General features: G+C 38.4%; 1 protein-coding gene and 1 non-coding gene across 2 annotated transcripts in view; both read right to left on the bottom strand.

Annotated features, from left to right (window-relative positions):
- The window catches only part of POLA1 (DNA polymerase alpha 1, catalytic subunit), a 314,044-nt gene that overhangs the window by 263,062 nt on the left and 30,620 nt on the right, over nucleotides 1–20,362 (bottom strand). Inside the window, exons 16-24 of the mRNA XM_055337985.1 lie at nucleotides 16,498–16,582; nucleotides 13,342–13,403; nucleotides 12,846–12,935; nucleotides 8,488–8,604; nucleotides 7,093–7,268; nucleotides 4,777–4,906; nucleotides 4,165–4,284; nucleotides 2,787–2,886; nucleotides 847–971 (exon numbers count right to left, since the gene is read on the bottom strand). Coding sequence (XP_055193960.1) covers nucleotides 847–971; nucleotides 2,787–2,886; nucleotides 4,165–4,284; nucleotides 4,777–4,906; nucleotides 7,093–7,268; nucleotides 8,488–8,604; nucleotides 12,846–12,935; nucleotides 13,342–13,403; nucleotides 16,498–16,582 — 1,005 coding nt within the window. The remainder of the gene's footprint in view (nucleotides 1–846; nucleotides 972–2,786; nucleotides 2,887–4,164; nucleotides 4,285–4,776; nucleotides 4,907–7,092; nucleotides 7,269–8,487; nucleotides 8,605–12,845; nucleotides 12,936–13,341; nucleotides 13,404–16,497; nucleotides 16,583–20,362) is intronic.
- Nucleotides 1,567–1,695, bottom strand: LOC129518992 (small Cajal body-specific RNA 24). The gene has a single exon (XR_008666312.1). It is a non-coding gene; the product is annotated as a small Cajal body-specific RNA 24 (non-coding RNA).

Genomic DNA, 20,362 nt, shown 5'->3' with positions numbered 1-20,362 from the left:
TGTGTGTATCTACACACGCAAACACCTACACACACATACACATGCACACGCACAGAGAATGGAATATTATTCAACCATCAAAAGAATGAAATCTTGCGATTTGCAACAACATGGATGGAGCTTGAGTATATTATGCTCAGGGAAGTCAGCCAGTCAGAGAAAGACAAATAATACATGTTTTCATTCATATGTGGAATTTAAGAAACAAAACAGATGAACAGGGCAGCCCAGGTGGCTCAGCGGTTTAGCACCGCCTTCAGCCCAGGGCCTGATCCTGGAGACCCCAGATCGAGTCCCACATCAGGCTCCCTGCATGGAACCTGTTTCTCCCTCTGCCTGTGTCTCTGCCTCTCTCTCTCTCTCTCTCAATCTCTCTCTCTCTCCCCCCCCATGTCTCTCATGAATGAATAAATAAAATCTTTAAAAAAAAACAAGAAATGTCCAAAATACACAAATCTATAGAGGCAGAAAAATTAGTAGTTGCTGAGGTCTGGGAGGAATGGAGGGATGGAACAGCTACAATGTAGGGGGTTTCTTTGAAGAGTAATGAAAATGCCATCAAATTGTGGTGAAGGTTGCAAACTCAGTAAATGCGCTAAAAGGCATTAAATTGTATATTTTAAATGGATGAAATTTATGTGAATTATATCTCAATAAAGTTGTTAAATAATGAATGGAACCACTGTGAGTTTCCATGTACTCAACCCTCTACCTTTTTTGACCACTAAGAAAGGAAAAATTGTATCCTTAACAGGAAAAACTAGAATGCTAACCCCCTCTGGTTCTCTTCCTTCTTTAAGCATTGCTTTTAATCTCAATTTAAAGAGCCCTCGGTTGAATACAAACCTCCGTAACTTTCTGTGTCTCTGAAGCAACTCTTTGCACTGTTGTAAAACAAATGTTGAATTCCTGAATGATGGAAGGATACAGACTGTTGAAGTCCAGGAGCAAAACAAACTTATCATAAAAACCTGCAACAAAAAAGCCATATTACAAAAAGTCATTAAAAAAAACAGAAATTCATTTTTAAAAAAGCAGATACAAGTAAGGGGAAAAAAAAGGGGGAGGAGGGCTAAAGAAAAAAGCAGACTGGTCAAAACATAACATCAGAAGTACTATACAACAAAGTGTATTAGAAACAATGTACTATTCAAAGCAGCGAGTTCTATCAAAGGAAAAAAGTCATCTACTATCACTCTATAAAAATGACTTGTATTAGAGTAAAAACTGAAGTCACAAAAGAACAGGCAAGAAGAGAACATGTCTCACCTTGAAACCAACTACAACGAACAATCCTTTCTGCAGCAGTCCCCAAGAACACCATTATGATGGGCAAACACCTTCTCCTATCAATTACTTCAGATAGGTGTCATATCCATCTCAAAAAAATGTAAAATTCTCCTTCAGGCAAGTATTCCCTCCCACCTACCCTGCCACCTTCACCCCCAAAATGTTTGTGATCCATACCTGTGAGTAGTTAGGTATTTTTTCATCATCATACTTCCTAAGAATAAAACGGGAAGCCCACTTACCTGTACACAAATGGTATTAAATCAGACAAGAGATGTGTGTCAGCAGTGGAACGATTCACCCTTTTTACTTGCAAAGAGTGAACAGAAAGCTACTATGTTTCTCTAGGACATTTACAAAGAGTATCTTCACCTTAAGAAGAAACTGAACAAAAATAAATGTCCACTATTAAGAAAAAAAAACAGCCGCAAACATATGTTGATAGCATACTCTGTGTCGAGCACTATACTAAACAATCACTTTGTTCCTTAAGTCTCTGTGTGGTAGATATTATTCTTTTTTTTTAAATTCTAGTGTAGTTAACATACAGTGCTATATTAATTTCAAGAGTAGGTATTATTCTTATCTCCATTTTACAGAAGAGGAATGTGAGGCTTACTAAGGTTCAAGAGGAAGCCCAAGATCACACAGGCAGAATTTAAGCCCAGCTCTATCTAACACCAAAGGACTACTGATCTGTTTCAATACAACTAATAATAAATCACTTTTGTCAAAGAGGTCTCCTACTCAGAGTTCAAATTACTTCATAAAATTCATATTCCTGTACAACAGTGTAAATATACTTAACACTACTTTAACTGTACACTTAAAAATTAAAAGTTAATAAGTTTGAGAAAAAAAAAAGATCCCTTCCAGCTCTGTGTACCACAGAACATCTTATTTGCCATTAACAACAAGAGGGAGTAGTTACTCTGCTATTAAAGTTCAATTTGGTGGTTACTGTCTGTACTTTCTTGAACTCTGCTGTCCAAACGAACTGGTCCAGGCAGTCAGGCAGAGGCAGAGCCCACTCTCTAGAGTAGATGGGAGGAGAAAGAGGTGCTTCTACCACAAGACAAATAGCTATATACTGGACTAGGGGTTGGCAAACTATGCGCAGACCAAATTCAGCGTGCCCCCCCCCGCCTTTTTGTACCACTCATGAGCCAAGAATAGTGTTTTCATCTTTAAATGAAAAAAATTTTTTAAAGAAAGTATCTCATGATACATGAAAATCACACAGAATTTAAATGTCAATGTCCACAAACAAAGCTTTTTTGGAACACAGCAAAAAAGTTAAAAAAGATTCATATTGATTCATGTCAGGTGACTGGCTAACAAGATTTTCACATCAACAGAAGACAAAAATAAGGTCATTAAAAGACCTATTTCTAACCTACAAATACAATTTCAGGTCTTGCAGTTTCTCAAGCCTAGCTCTGCATGAAAAAAATTCCATAACACCAGGGACAAACCCACCTGCTGCGCAGCCTTACCAGCTTTAGGGTCCAATACCAAGCCTCCAGCATAAGCGGCTTTCTTACGTCCTTTCTTGTATTTATTGGCATCTCCATCAAGTTCTTCATCTTCATCTCCCTAATATCAAAGGGAAAGAGAACTTCACCAGCCAGCAACTGATTAACTTATTAAAAGTATTATGACTCTCCCTTTTCCAGCTGCAGTACACAATTCTAACAAACATTATTTGCTTTTAGTTACCTAGGGGGAATGACAGTTACTGTAATATGTTCACAAACCCAAATGAATGCCAAGCATGGGAGTTGCCAAAACACTATATCCCGGAGTTAATAAATACGCAAATTCTACTTTAGAATATTTCTGAATTCAGGGCAGCCTGGGTGGCTCAGCAGTTTAGCGCCACCTTCGGCTCGGGGTGTGATCCTGGAGACCCGGGATCAAGTCCCACGGCAGGTTCCCTACATGTAGACTGCTTCTCCCTCTGCCTGTGTCTCTGCCTCTCTCTCTCTCTCTCTCTCTCTCTCTCTGTGTCCCTCATGAATAAATAAATAAAATCGTTTAAAAAAATAGAATATTTCTGAATTCACAAAACCTTTTATTTTTTAAATCAATGGATACTAAAGATACAATGCTTCATATGATGTAAAATCTGAGACAGTAAAAGAGTCCTCCTAAATTCATTACTCTAACAATCATGATGTAGCAATATTAAAGATTTCATACAGATAGGATCATTATCCTCATTAATTTGGAGACCCTAAAGTGTGTCCATATACTTAAAATTCATTCCCAAGTAGTTTATTAATAACCAATATTCAATACCTCAGAAGTCAAGCTCCTGTAAGTTAACATTCCCTATACCAATTTTGATAATGTACATAAAACAAATACAAAAACTTGAATCGTCTTAACATTAAATTTCCCCTTTGAGTCAACTGCTATCAGTGAGGACAAACTGGTAACTAAGTTTTAGTTCCAATGTCATGGAGGCCACTTTAGAAAACTGATTGTGGTGACCTGATCCTTCTAGCATACAAAAATGCCATAAAGCAACAAAAAATAAAGGCTCATGCATTTAAGGAAAGTAAAGGTTTAATTGGTATCTAACTTTGGATACAGCTAAGATCGCAAAACATTTTCCTTGTATGCTCACCCATCAGAGAAACTTAATGCTACCCTCAAAGAATTTCCTATTTCACAAATAACTTTCATCCACACAGAAAAACGTGAAGAAGGAAATCACCACAAAAACACAACAGACTAAATCTGACATGCTTTCTACAGTATACAGGAGGTTAATTATTTTAGAAGCAGAAATAATCATAGCAAAAAAAGCTATCTAGGTAATAAAAGGGGATTAAAAAAAGGCAAAACACTATCCAAGTTTGGACCCACCAGTTTTTGCTGAGGCTTTCTGAAAATCTGCTTGTCGGGCACAATATAGTTGTTTTCATAAAACGCATGAAGTAACAAGAACTCATTACGCTCAGATCGTCCACCCATCAGCGTCCTAGACTAGTAAATAGAATTTCTTTTTTAAATATGAACTCAAAACTGTAACAAACAAAAGCAACTTTGAGACAGTAAATTTAATTATAGCACCTCCTCCACAATCATTCTTCCTAATAAGGGCTGCTTTAAAAATAAGAAGGTACAAAATTCATTCTAACATTTCCTTTGAGCAGTATAGTTAAAAAGAGACAAAGAAAGCTTAAAATACTGACACCACTTGGGCTATTTCTTTACTCCCAAAGAGACCATTCCACACATCAGACACATCCAGATGTTAGAGATGATCCTTATGTTCACCCAAAATTTCAACATACTGCACCTGGCTTTCCTCCCCTTCTCGCAGCCAGTTCATTTCACAAAAGAAGCCCAGCTTCCAGAATACAAGTTACTCATTTTATAAGCATGCATTTAGACTCATTATCATATAACAACTACCCCAAGCAAACACTGAATCCAACAGGAAATGCTTTTTCCCCCTTTCTAAGTTAAATTTACCATAATGTTCCCAGCGATGTTAGTGATCTGCAATGCTAATGGAAGAACATTTAGCTCACACATGATCTGCAAAATGAACCTGGCATCTTTCCAGGTGTGTTCCAACAGGTACAGCAGATGAGAAGATTCACTGTACAGAAAAGTAAGAATGAAACAGAATCAAGTAATTAAAAGAAACAATGACTATAATCAGAACATCACAAAATATTACAAAAAATTTTTGTTATGAGTAACTTCAGAGCAACAGCACTTTGGCTTTAGAAACAATTTAAAATGGTTGGTTTGAAACCACGAATTCATTCATGTCATTAATCCCAATGCCCTTCTCCAAAACACACACACACATACAAAAATCCCATAAATACAAAGTAAAATTATGTGTTAACTACAACCTGAAACTACCTAAGCCCTTTTATTTGTTCCATCTAATTAAGTATGTATTATATGCTGACAATGTGCTAGGCATAGTTCTAAATTCTGACTGTAACCAAATGAGAAAAATACCTGTCCTCATGGGGCTTATGTCCTCATGGGGGAGACAAAGTATAAATTAAAATACATACATATATGTGTGTGTGTGCGTGTGTGTGTGTGTGTGTGTGTGTGTGTATACACATATATACATATATAGTAGGTTATATAATGCTCAGTGTTAAGCGGAAAAAAATGAAGAAGCAAAGGAAACACTAAATGTCAGGAGCAGAGACTGAAATTTTAGTTACGGAACTAGGAAAGAGTTCCTTTAGAATAAAGAACCAGAAGAGGTAAGGAGGCCATCTTTGTGAATGAATATCTGAGGGAAGAGCATCCAGGCAAGGAGAACAGCACATTCAAAGGCTCTGAGCTGAGCACAAATTTGGCACTTCCAGGACCAGGAAGGAGACCAGTGGCTGAAACAAAGAATGATGTAGAGTACAGAAGGACAGAGTTCAAGGTAGAGTGACACACTATATAGGACCTTGTAAGTCACAGTAAGAACTGATTTTTACTCTAAATGAAACAGTCACTGGAACATTTTGAGCAGAGTACAGTATCTGACTTAACTTTAGGAAGATAACCCTGGTTCTTGGGTTGAAAACAGAGAGCAAGGAGTCAAGGGCAAAAGCAAAGAGACCAACAAAGAGGCTGATATAGGACTAATTAATCTAAGGGGAAAAAGAGGGTTGCTTGGACCAGAATGGGTTCAATGGAAGGGAAAAGAAGTAGTCAGACCTAGACATATTTTAAAGATAAAGCTGACAGGATTCTGTGATGGCTCAAACATGGGATATCTATCAGAAAGAGGAATCATGGAAACCTCAAAGGTTTTGGGCCAAACACGTCTTTGGAGGTTTCCAGGAGTACTAGAAAAAAAAGAGATGTCACTCAAGGAGAACTTCTGTCACTCAAGGAGCTGAGTTTCTGAATAAGGCTGGAGGTTCATATCGGACATCAAGTAAAACAGGCAGGTGGATACAGGAGTCTGGCATTCAAGGGAGAGATCTAAGCGGAGGACACCCAAGCAGGAAGCATCAGCACCTACATGGTATTAAAATTCCTGAGACTCGATGAGATCACCTAGAGAACATCGTCAGAAAGAGAAGCGCTCCAAGGACTGGGGAGGAACAGGCAGGAAAAAAATGAGAAGCGGCAAGAGGAGTAGAAAAAACTGTTTAGAAAATAATCAAGCACAAAGGTTCAGTTGTACAAAATGAGTAAGTTCAAGAGATCTAATATATAGCAATACGACTACAGTTAACAATATTATATACTTGAAATTTGCTGAGAGGGTAAATCCAGAGTATTGTAACCACTAAAAAAATTAGTAACCATGTGAGGTGATGGATATGTTAATCAGCTTGTGGTGTTTATTTTATAATGTGTACATTTATCAAACATCAGTTTGTATACCTTAAATATATACAATTTCTATTTGTCAATTTTGCTCCAATAAAAATGGAAACAAGAAATAATCAAGTAATATCTCTACATAACTTAAAGATTTCTCAGTTTTTCTATTTCCAAAAGAGTAACCTATCTCCTGAATTAATGAATTTAGGGTAGAAACCTCAATATCACATCAATTTCCAAACTGCTCTTAGGAAACATCTAGATGAGGCTGGGATGAGTGATGGAGATGAAGAAACACTGATAAAATAATTCAAGAGGCAAAATAATTTAAGTTATTAATGTAACAGAGATGCTGGTTCTGACATGAAAGCAGTTCCCCTCCAGAATACCACACACTCCCGTTGTTCCTCCAGCCTGATGGTGATGCTGGTCTCTTGCTGTTGCTCATTTCAAGACAGACAAATTCCAAAGCATCCAGGATCATACCTGTACATATTTCGTACATTTTCCATTGGGATTACAACCCTCTCAGTTCTCAGAATCTGTTGAACAAGTTCAGACAAATGGTAGCTTTTACAACGAATCAATTCCTTTGCTGAAATTTCCACATCACAGATCATTCGGCCACAGGTAGCATTTCTTTCACCAAATCCACTCCTGCCCTACATGGGGAGGACAAAAAGCAAATCCCATGGATGAGCACACACTGAGAACATTCTGTTCTAACTCATTTGAAGCTAGCTCAGAATTACAATGAGAAAACTCTCAATCTCCCATTCACCCAGTCAGCCACCACTCAAATGTTTCTGAACATCTGCTAAGAGGCTGACACTGTTCTAGGCACCTGGAAGATAGCAATGAGCACAACAGAAAAGATTCCTATCTCCATCTGAAATACACAACAAAAAATAGGTATCAAAAGCAAGATACTACATAGTTTTAGGGATTAATAAATTTATAGAAAAGAGAAAAAGTAGAACAGGTAAGGAAAATGGGAATTTAGGGGGGCTGTATCTTAAATAGGGTAGTCACAGTAGACCTCACTTGGAAGATGCCATATAAAGAAAACTGTAAAGGATAAGGAGTTAGTAAATCAAATGCTGGGATGAGGGTTAATAACTTTTTCACCTTAAAGATAAGAATAGGAAAAGAAGCAAGAGCACTAGCTCCAACTCCAATCTGCAACAGCAGAATCCACTGGAGAATATTACAAAAGGTATAGATTCCTAAGTTCTCTGATGAGGTGACATGCTCATTTGACTTCTAAGCTTTAAGTAAAGTAAGATTTCAAGCAATGAGCACTCTCAGGCTTAGGAAATGATTGTGGCTTCATTCAAAAACCACCAAAACCTCTTTAAGTGAAACAAGCAGGTAGAACAAAAAATACATAGGCTTTAAGAGTCAAGACAGGCCTGGTTCAAAACCTCAGTTCTTCCCATACTAGCCTTGCAACCTTGAACAAGTTCTGTTACCCCTGCAAGAAGTATGTACATGAAATTGGGAGTTGTTGTGACAGGGCTACTAATGCCCGTGGCCTTCTTACACATTCTACATCAGCTCCCTCCCACTCTTCCTTCCCCTCCCCATCCTGAATGGTAACACTCACCAATCTCTGAACCCTGTAACACTGCTCTAAGGGCTACTATAGCTTCGATAATGCCCAAGTAGAGGTAATAAGTACATTCTAACAGCTGATTTTAAAAACTACTAGTGGCTTCTACCAATAAAATACTGCATTCAAAGGAAAAGATGTTAGTGTCAAAGTTAAAATGTCCTATCACAAGACAAACAATTCTTAGTCAAAGAAGCAGTGTGTTCCCAGGTAGCTACTCCATATAAAAAAGCCAAGTCAAGAAGTAAGATTTTGAAAACTATTATTACCCCAAGCTTCGGCATGTTGGATCGCTTCAGTCGACCTATTTTGGACCAGTGAGGAACTTTGCATACATTAATTCTCTGCAGGAGCACTTCCAGTTCAAATCCATAAATATTATGACCCTAGTCAGAAAAAGACGGCAGCCAATAACATTATAACAAACGCAAATTAGAGGATTTATCTTCATATGCACAGAATTTCTTTGCCCTTTCTTTTTCTGGTCTCTAATTGAAGGCATCATGAGCTTACCTCCGATTGGGGTCCTTTCTTCTCCAGGAATGTATTCATCAGCAGCATTCATTAGCCTTGACATTAACAAAGCTGCTAAGCAGATTGCTGGAATAAACTTTATTTCATCCTAATTGATGCAAGGTTCATATGATGTCTTTTTAATTTGCAGCTCATACCTCACAGTCGCAGAGGCAAAATGCAAATTTTTATGTCCCATACTTTCTGTGATCAGTAAAAGCTGTGTTCAAATAATTCCATTTTAATTCCTTAAAAACTGAGAACCTGCCTGTGTTGTTTAACAGTTTACATAGACTTCTTAGAAAACTCAGGAACAGTATCTACTTTCTTCTTAAAGAAATGAGTTCAAACACTACTGATTTAGACTCTTAATCAATATAAAACAAAACATATAATACCACACAATAGTTCAAATTAGGAAACAAAACTATACCAAGTAGAAATTCTCTTAAGAATGCAACTAGGGGCACCTGGGTGTCTTAGTCAGTTAAGCATTCAACTCTTCCGCTCAGGTCTTTTTTTTTTTTTTTTCAAGATTTTATTTATTTATTCATGAGAGAGTCAGAGAGAAAAGCAGAGACATAGGTAGAGGGAGAAGCAGACTCCCCACAGGGAATCCAATGTGGGACTCAATCTCAGACCCCAGGATCATGCCCATGCCCTGAGCCGAAGGCAGACGCTCACAGCTGAGCCACCCAGGCATCCCTCGGCTCAGGTCTTAACCTCAGAGTTGTGAGTTCAAGCAACACTCTGAGCATGGAGCCTACTTAAAAATAACTAAAAATGCAAAAATTTTCTGTCTATAATGATAATTTCCATCATGTGAATAATATGGTTCATAGTCTATGTTTATTAAGAAACTAGATGAAAAAAAATAAGAAACTAGATAAAGTTTAAAATAAATCAGAGGGCAACCCAGGTGGCTCAGCGGTTTAGCATCGCCTTCAGTCCAGGGTGTGATCCCGGAGACCTGGGATCAAGTCCCATGTCAGGCTCCCTGCATGGAGTCTGCTTCTCGATCTGCCTGTGTCCCTGCCTCTCTCTCATGAATAAATAAACAAAATATTAAAAAAAATAAATCAGAGCAATAAATAGATTTACTTGTTATTAATTTTAATTAAAAATGTGTACCACTATGTATTTATGGCAGTTTTGTTTATTAATTTAAGAAATCCGGGGATCCTGGGTGGCGCAGCGGTTTGGCGCCTGCCTTTGGCCCAGGGCGCGATCTGGAGATTCCGGATCGAATCCCACGTCGGGCTCCCGGTGCATGGAGCCTGCTTCTCCCTCTGCCTATGTCTCTGCCTCTCTCTCTCTGTGTGTGTGACTATCATAAAATAAATAAAAATTTAAAAAAAATTTAAAAAAAAAAAAAGAAATCCGGGGATCCCTGGGTGGCTCAGTGGTTCGGCGCCTGCCTTTGGCCCAGGGCGCGATCCTGGAGTCCCGGGATCGAGTCCCGCATCGGGCTCCCGGCATGGAGCCTGCTTCTCCCTCTGCCTGTGTCTCTGCCTCTCTCTCTTATCTGTGTCTATCATAAATAAATAAATCTTTAAAAAAAAAAGAAATCCAAGGACATGAGGAAGTCTCATTTCCAAATGATCATTCCTGGGATTAGGGACTCACACCAGTGTCAGGATTCTCTTATCAGTTTGGATTTCTCACATGAAGACTTGAGTCTAACACCCTAAGGCAGGCCAGCTATCCTAAGCACCAGGACATCTCCTTGGGGCCTGAGAGAGACTGCTAGGGGAAACTGGGTGAGGACCTAGTTCTGAGCAAAAGCACCAAAGCAGGACACTGTGGACACAATCTTCCTGGTCCTTTTAAGATGTATTAACAAATATGTAATACCTAGAATACTGGAAGAGAAGCAGGTACAGACACTGATAACAACCTACAAGCTCTAGGTACTTTGGCCACACCATAGTCAAGAAAGGTATCCAAGAGCAGAAGTGAATGTGGAGAAATGAACAGCATACCTTTTTGCAAGGGATTAATATTACCAAATTACCAATATCACACTTAAAATACATGCCTTTATATCCTACTTTCCTCCAAAAAAATCAAAAGCACAACATAATCTGAGTAACTGAAAAAAAAGGGAAGAAATCACATCAAAGAGCCTATAAACTAAACCCAGAGGAAACATAAAGCAAAATGTTGATTTATGACTCTTAAAAACTGGGGCAAATGTAACTCAATGAATTATTACCTCTTTCATCTAGTGGGAATATAGTTGGTTATGAAGAGAGAAATAAATTCCTATCCTGACCTCAAAGAATAGTAGGTCACAGAAATCCACTGAGCTCCAGGTATGGGGCTGGCTCAGTTGGTAGAATATGTGACTCTTGATCTTGGAGTTTAAGTTTGAGTCCCACTTTGGGTTGTAGAGATTACTTAAAAAAAAAAAAGATCCATTGAGCAAATAAAACTCAAATACTTACACTTTGGAAACTGATACCAAATTGAGGGAATTAATTCCTATGACCAATATACAGCTGGGCCACTAACCCAAAATTTTACTTTTTTAAAAAAAGATTTTATTTATTCATGAGAGACACAGAGAGACAGAGACATAGGCAGAGAAGAAGCAGGTTCCCATGCACGGAGCCCAATGTGGGACTCGATCCAGGGACTCCGGGATCACGCCCTGAGCCAAACACAGACACTTAACTGCTGAGCCATCCAGGCATCCCTAACCCAAAATTTTAGAGAAACCAACAGTTAACACAAGTTTACTTACTTATAGGCTGGACTCATAAGTGGAAATAACTGGAATATCCTAAACTTCAACAATAACTCATGAGTTCCTTCTCTATTAGAGAAAAACAACTACTTTCTAGTGGGCTGGCTCTTTTTCCCCCCTCTTACTTTTAGCAGAAACTATAGTAATTCCCACCAGTCCATAGGGTCATTTCACTCTGATTCAAGATTCAAAAAATATATAAAGAACTCATAAGCTGAACAATCAAAAAAAAACACCCAGTTAAAACACAGACAGAGGACTTAAATACAAATTTTCCCAAAGAAGACATACAGATGGCCAACAGGCACATGAAAAGTGTTCAACGTCACTAAGTATTAGGGAAATGCAAATCAAAACCACCTCAATACCTATTAGGATGGCTATTACCAAAAGGACAAGAAATAACAAGTGGAAAGGATGTGGAGAAAAAGGAACGCTCCTGCACTGTTGGTAAGAATGTGAATTGGTGTAGCCACCACAGAAATCAGTTTGGAGAGTCCTCAAAAAATTAGGAATAGACTGGATGCCTGGGTAGCTCAGCAGTTGAGCATCTGCCTTTGGTTCAGGGCGTGATACCGGAGTCCTGGGATTGAGTCCCACATCGGGCTTCCTGCATGGAGCCTGCTTTTCCCTCTGCCTGTGTCTCTGCCCCTCTCTCTCTGTGTCTGTCATGAATAAATACAATCTTAAAAAAAATTAAGAATAGATCTATAATCCAATTCAGCTATTCTACTTTAGGTATTTATATGAATGTGAAAACACCAATTAAAAAAGATATATGTAGCCCTATTTTCATTTGTAATAGCCAAGATATCAAAACAACCATCAATGGATGAATGGATACAGAGGATGTATTACACACACACACACACACACACACACACACACACACACACACAGGAATATACTCAGCCATAAAGGAGAATGAAATCATGCTTTTTCCAACAACATGAACGGACCCAGAGGGCATTAAGCTAAGTGAAGTAAGTCAGTGGAGAAAGACAAATACTGTATGATTTCACTCAAATGTGGAATCTAAAAACAAACGAACAAACAAAACTATACAAAAACAAACTCACTGATACACAGAAGAGACTGCTAATTACTAGAGCAGAAGGGGCTTGGGAGGTGGGCAAAAAAGTGAAGAGGACCAACTTTATGGTGATGGATGGCAACTAGTCTCTTGGTGGTCATCACTTTGGAGTGTATACAGATGTCAAATTATACTACTATACACCTGAAACTTAAATAACGTTATATACCAATTTTACCTAGATTAAAAAGGTTCTCTGCTGCTCAACAGTACTGAAAAGAACTAATAAGGAATGAAAGGTTCCCCAATGGCATGATGAGATATCTACTCACCACAATGATATCAGGATCAATTTTGTGAACTTTGGCGAGGAAAAAACCTAGCAATGTTCTTTCTGTTGCAGCAATCTCAACCTTCACATTCTGTTAGATAAAAATATACCAGTCACTTACTCTTAAAGTATTACACTTAGCTCCTTGTTCAAGCAGGGTTAGATTTCTTGGAATTAAAAGAATCCATCCAGGGGCACCTGAGTGGCTCAGTCAGTTAAGCATCTGCCTTTGGCTCAGGTCATGATCCCAGGGTCCTGGGATCAAGCCCTGCATATGGCAAAACTAAAGGAAGCAATGAAATTGCTTATTCTGGGTTTCACAATGTACTGCCAAAAGTCTATGAGGAGCTCATTCTAGTAATAAGTGTGTAAATAAAGCAAAAAATGCTGAGCATTATGAAGTACAGATATATCCCCCGACATCCACACCATCCTCCTTTTCCCTTTCCAAATAGATGCTTCATATTTAAAAAATAAATAAATAATGAGTTATTTACCTTTTCCTTAATGTAGTCTTTGAAAGTATATGGGAAAATACAGTCCTTTGGTTTAGATACAACTGTAAGAAAAAAAAAAGTTTCCATCACCACCTCTGTCCAATTTCAAGTACACATATGCTGCATGTTTCCAAATGGAAACTGTCTTAAATATAAACAAATATCCCCTAATCTCTAAAGAGTTAAAAGATTCAAGTATTTCCATTGGTCATGTTGTTAGACCTCAAAAGAAAAGCCAGAACAAACAATCCTAAGATTCATTATAGAACCAAAAAGATCCCAAATAGCCAAAGCAATCTTGGGAAAGAACAAAAAAGCAGGAAGCATTATGCTCCCTGATTTCAAACTATACCACAAAGCTATAGTAATCAAAACAGTATGATACTGTCATAAAAATAAACATCTAGATCAATGGAACAGAACAGAGAGCCCAAAAATTAATGGATGCATATATGGTCAATTATGACAAAGGAGATATGAATATACAATGGGAAAAAAGTCTCTTTACTAAATGGTAATATGAAAACTAGACAGTCACATGCCAAAGAAGGAAACTCGACCACAATCTTACACCATACACAAAAACTAAGTGAACATCCATTAAAGACTTGAATACAAGGACTTGAAACCGTAAAACTCTTAGGAGAAAACAGGCACGCTCCCTGACACTGGTCTTGGCAATGTTTTTTTTGGATTACATCAAAAGCAAAAATAAGCAAGTGGGACTAGATCAAAATAAAAAGCTCTTGCACAGCAAATGAAACCATCAAAAAAAGAAAAGGCAACCTAACAAGAGAAAATGTTTGCAAACCATGTATCTGATAAGAGGTTAATATCCATAATATACAAAGAACTCCTATAACTCAAGAGCAATGAATCAAACAATCCAATTAAAAAATGGGCAAAGGCTGGGATACCTGGCTGGCTCAGTCAGTAGAGCAAATGACTCTTGATCTCAGGGTCTTGAGTTCAAGCCCCACACTGGGCATGGAGCCTACTTTAAGAAAATGGGCAAAGGCTCTAAATAAACATTTTTTTCAAAGAAGACCTACAGATGGCCAACAGGTACATGAAAAAGTGGTCAATATCACATTCATCAAGGGCAATCAAAACCACACTGGGATATCACCTCACACCTGTCAGAATTGCTATTATCAAAAAGACAAGAGGGGTGCCTGGCTGGCTCAGTCAGTAGAGCATGTGACACTTGATTTGATGTCAGGGTCATGAGTCCTAGCCCCACCTTGGGCATGGAGCCTATTTAAAAAACAACAACAACAAATAAGTGTTGGCTAGGATGTAAAGGAATCCCTTGTATACTGTTAGTGGGAATGTAAACTGGTGCAACAGCTGTGGAAAACAGTATGGAGGTTCCTCAAAAAATGAAAAACAGAACTTCCATTATGATCTAGGTATTCCACTTCTGGGTATTTGTCTGAAGAAAATGCAATCACTAACTCAAAAAGATATCTGTACGCCCATGTTCATTGCAACATTATTTACAAGAGCTAGGAAATGGAAGCAACCTAAGTGCCCATCAATGGATGAACGGATAAAGAAAAGTGGTATATTTATACAGTGGCACATTATTTGGCCATACAAAAGAAGAAAAATCTTGCCATTTGTAACATGGATAGACTATGAAAGGCATCATGCTAAACGAAGAAAGTCAGACATATAAAGTAATACTATATGATCTCACTTATATGTGCAATCTAAAAAAACAAAGTGAGGTCATAGATACAGATAACTGACTGATGGTTGCCAAAGGTGGGGTGGGATGTGGGGTAGAGGGGGGACTGGGTGAAGAGGGTCAAAAGCTACAAATTTCAGTTATAAAATAAGTCACAGAGATGTAACGTACAGCATGGTGACTATAGTTAACAATACTATATTGCATGTTTGAAAGTTGCCAAGAGAGTAAATCTGACAAGTTCTCATCACAAGAAAAACAATTTTCTATGATGATAGATGTGAACTAGATTTATTGTGGTGATCATTGCAAAATACATACAATTATCAAATTGTTATGTTGTACACCTGAAACTAAAATGTTACATGTCATTTACACAATTTTTAAAAATTTTAACAGATTAGATTAAAAAAGTAGCCATGCATAGAACCCTAAGTCCCTATAATTGTTTAAAACTACTTTCATGAAACATCTTCTGTCCAAGTCAGAATGAAGGAAGTTTAACAGTCTTGCCCACAGGGAATCCCCACATCATCAAACCCTTAACCAGTACACAATGAAGGAAGTCCAACCTTCTTCAAGTTAGAAGAATAAAATGACCAAAGCTTCCTTCACTATACTTTAAGTTCCATGCCACTCAAAACAGCTATTTACATCATGATATACACAAAGCAAGTGAATAAATACATGTTGAGTGAGCTCATGGTTGCTCTCTTCTGTGTATTTTCCAGAATACTCTCACCATTTTTTGTTCTATGTATTATTCTACCTCACTCAAAGAGTGAAACTTCACAACAGTACACGATATTCCCTTCTATGCTTGTTTTTCTAATCCCACTTTCCTAATATCCACAAAATAAGACAGGAGATGCTGTCCCAGGTAACTGCTGGTCTAGGCTGGAAAAGATTTCAGGAAACATATCAATAGTGTTATGGCCTTCCTTTGTTTACAAAAAAATGGTTATTTAATTGGCCATAGTCTCAACATGGAATAGGTCAGAATCCTCCTTGAAGACTATTCATGGCATTGCAGATTTCTGTGTGATATTTTCACCAACTGAATTTTATGCATAGCAAACCCAACTCTAATTTGATATGCTGTAACTCCTCCCAAATAGGGAGACATTCATTTATGCCCTGGCATATTGCCTCACCATACAGAAAACTTTGATCAGGCTTCTATTCTGGGCTTTAGAATGACATCATGTAAGGAAATAGTGATAACATAATTTTGACCCAGGGAAAAAAAAGTAGAGTACCCCAATAACATAACCATTGGAACGGAAAAGAGATGTCAAATTGCCTCCCAAATCTGCTCCTTGAACAAAACCAGCTGAATAGGAACCACCAATCCAATATAACTCAGTGTCCACAGCTGACAAAAATAAAACTCCTTTAATAATACATACTAATAACTAGTCTTGAAATCAAGCCATTAGAAGACCAGCTAAAAAAGTACATACCACAGAAATGTGACTGGAAGGGAGGCTGTGGGGCCGCTTTATCTAATGCAAAGCTGTGATGGACCAAAGCTGCCACAGCAATAATCTGCAAATAAAAGAGGGGAAAAGATCACTTACTGGATGCCTACTATGCATTCTGCATTTTCATCAAAACCACCAAGAATATTAAAAGATAAACATTTTAATCCATATGAATATTTTAACTTTTTATTATGAAAAGTATTTAAACAAACAAAAAATAGAGAAACTAGAAGGGGAGAGGACGGGAGAGAAACTTAGAACCATTAATGTCCAACCTGGAACTAGAAGCCAGGGCTCCTGACTCCCAGCCAGGGATCTCAAAAGAAAACAGGTAAGTTATGTTTAAAGACTTCATTATTTTTTTTTCCAAAGATTTTATTTATTTATTCATGAGACACAGAGAGAGAGAGAGAGGCAGAGACATAAGCAGAGGGAGAAGCAGGCTCCCCGCAGGGAGCCTTATGCGGGACCCCAGTATCATGATCTGAGCCAAAGGCAGATGCTCAGATACCACTGAGGCACCCAGGTGCCCCAAAGACTCATTCTTTAAAAAACAAGCTATAGTTATGTGTGACCAATAATCTGGAGGATGCCAACCATGGACATAGCTAGGGAAGAGGGGCTGTGGGTATTATTCATTTTCTTTTTAAAATTTGTACTTTCTAGGGTACCTGGCTGCCTCAGTCAGTAGAGCACGTAATTCACTCTCCCACAGGGGCTGATCCTCAGAGCATCCCAAGAACCTTCCCTAACCAGTGATATCTTCCTGGCCTCCCAAGCTAGGGCAGGTTCCTTTAGTAGATGCTATCCAGAGTACGTGTATCCTTCTGTAAGTTTTACATCTATTTCTGCTATTGGGCTAGTATCTGTCTCCTCCTCTGTTTTTATGAGTCACAAGTATTCCATCACAGTAGCACATGGTTTAGAAACATTTGCTGAGTCAACAACTTTACTAACCAAATAAGTTAAATCCTTAGGAAGCCATCTAATTTACACAGGGCTGCAAAATCTCTCTCCCATTCATTCATTCAACATTTACTAAGAGAGAAAAACAGCACAATCACTCTATAGGGTGATATACCTATCACCCAACTTCAATTATCAACTCTTCAATATCTCTATCTACTTCTTGCCTCTATCCAGATGATTTAATTTTTTTTAAATTTATTTATGATAGAGAGAGAGAGAGAGAGAGAGAGGCAGAGACACAGGCAGAGGGAGAAGCAGGCTCCATGCACCGGGAGCCCGACGTGGGATTCGATCCCGGGTCTCCAGGATCACGCCCTGGGCCAAAGGCAGGCGCCAAACCGCTGTGCCACCCAGGGATCCCTATCCAGATGATTTTGAAGCAAAACCCAGACCCATCACTTTATCCACAAATATTTCAGCATGTATCTCTAAAACAAGGTTTCTCAACCTCAGCACTATGGACATTTTTGACCAAATAATTCTTTGTTATGGTGGCTATTCTGTTCACTGTGGGATGTTTAGCAGTATCCCTGGCTGCCAACAACACCACCTTCCACCCCCAAATTGTGACAACCAAAAACGTCTCCAGACCTGGCCAAATGCCCCTTAAAGGGCAAAAATCTCACCCCACTGAGAACCACTACTTCAAAAGATAACAAGTTGTTAAAATAAAACACAATCATAGTTAATATGGTTAACAGTAATTCCTTAAAATCACTAAATATCCAGGTAAGATTCAAATTTTTCATGTTTTCCCAACAATCTCAATTTTATTTACCAAGTAAGCCCATACTCTGCGATTGGTTGATATGTAAAACTATAGGCACAACCCCTCCCCACCTATTATTTTCCTGCAATTCATCTGTTGAAGAAACTGGGTCATTTGTCTCATAAAATACCCCATGGTATCAATTCTGCTGCTTGTATCCCAATAATACCATCTAACATGTTCCTCTATTTCTACACTGCTGGTGAATTCATATTTAGATCTGAAGGCCTGATCAAAATCATATTCAGTTTTTTGGCACAAATATGTTAGAGTTGCCACTGATTGCTTCTATTAGACAGCACAGGCACATCATGTCTGGTTAGCTCTCTTTTAGTGATACTAGCAGCCACTGGTGATCACTGGCTACATCTATTATTTCACGGGGGATTGCAAAGTCATAATATTCAATTTCTCAATCATTTCTTGGATGGAAACCTTCTATGAAGAGACACTTCCCTTTATCGATTATTTGATTACCTGAGGTACAATATGAGTTCAAAAAGGTCAAGAGAAATGCTAGACTCAATCCCTTCATTGACCAGTTTCCAAACCAGTGAGTTGGTTCCCCAGCCACCTTCCCAGATGACCACTGCAGGGTCACTTGCGCTTATGGTATCAGGGTGAACTCATCTGTCTCAATCTGCTGCAGCCATCTATATCCATGCTCAAACTATTCCATCTTTGGCCATTGGAAAACTCTTCAAGTTGACTCCTGAGCTCTTGTGACACATCTTCAGTAGATTTTAATATTGTCCTGGCTTTCTAGTAGAACTAGATACTTCAGGCTCATCTTGGACACTTTCTGCCCTGAATCAGCAATTTCTCTGAAGCCCTACTTCCTTTCTTGTGAAATGGTACTGCAAAGCCTCACTCTGAAGGCTAGAAGACAGGTACTTTTTTTTATTTAACAAATCACTGGTCAATATTGCATGTAATGCAGGGCCCCAACTTCCTACTCAGAAAATTGGCAATGAAAAAGAAAGTACACAATGACCTCATCTTTCCTGTACAAACTACTGCAGCATAACCAAATAGTGATTAACAAGGAAAAGTTAATGTTACAGAAAAATTTAACTAATAAACATTCTAATATTTTTGTAAAGATTTTATTTATTCATCAGAGAGAGAGAGAGGCAGAGACATAGGCAGAGGGAGAAGCAGGCTCCCCATGGGGAGCCTGATGCAAGACTCGATCCCAGGATTCCGGGATCATGACCTGAGCCAAAGGCAAATGCTCAACCATTGAGCCACCCAGGTGCCCCTAAACATTCTAATATTTAACATGTTTAATAAATAAACATGGAAAGGATGACAAAATTAAAACACTGTTTTACAACTTCTAATGAAATAACTCATTCAGGTAAAAAAATGAAGGGGGGAGTCATTAGATCAATGGTTCTTAAATGGGAACAATTTTGCTACCCACCCCCAGAGGACAGTTGGAGATGTGTGGAGGTATTTTTGGTTATTACAAGTAGGGGGGAGGGGTGTTAACTGGCATCGGGGAGAGGCCACAGTTACTGCTAAACATCCCATAATGCCCAGGACAGCCCTCACAACAATGAATAATTCAGCCCAACACATTAGTGACAAGGTTAAAAACTTCTCTTTCAGATGAAAACTTGAACCCACTAATCAATCACAGCACCACTAACAGTGGTTTCACCAGACATTACATGCCTGCTGATGTATTATGCAGTATAAAATATATCATACACCTATAGAGCACACTAACCCAAAAAGTCAAAACTGAATCTAATAAATTATTTAGTACTAACTAGTAGCAGGGGTAGGCAAACTGGTTCTGTAAAGAGCCAAGTACTAAGTATTTTAGGTTTTCAGGTCACATGGCCACTGTCATGACTAGTAACTACAGCAACTGAAGCTGTGAACTAATAGGCAGGATGTCTTTCAATTAAACTTTATTTACAAAAACAGATGGTGAGGCTGGATTTGCCCACAGGCCATACCGTGCCAACCCCTGGTACACAGGAAGAAGTCCAATGACACGAGGAAGCAAACAAACAGAAAATGGGACATTCTATAAGACAATAAACAGTGATTCTTAAATAAGTCAATGTCAACAGAAAGAGAGTGGGAGGAAGC

This window comes from Nyctereutes procyonoides, unplaced genomic scaffold (genome assembly GCF_905146905.1).
Source record: "Nyctereutes procyonoides isolate TBG_1078 unplaced genomic scaffold, NYPRO_anot_genome, whole genome shotgun sequence".
Classification (NCBI taxonomy): domain Eukaryota; kingdom Metazoa; phylum Chordata; class Mammalia; order Carnivora; family Canidae; genus Nyctereutes; species Nyctereutes procyonoides.
Note: the sequence above shows the minus strand (reverse complement) of the source record. Positions and strands in the feature narration are given on the sequence as shown.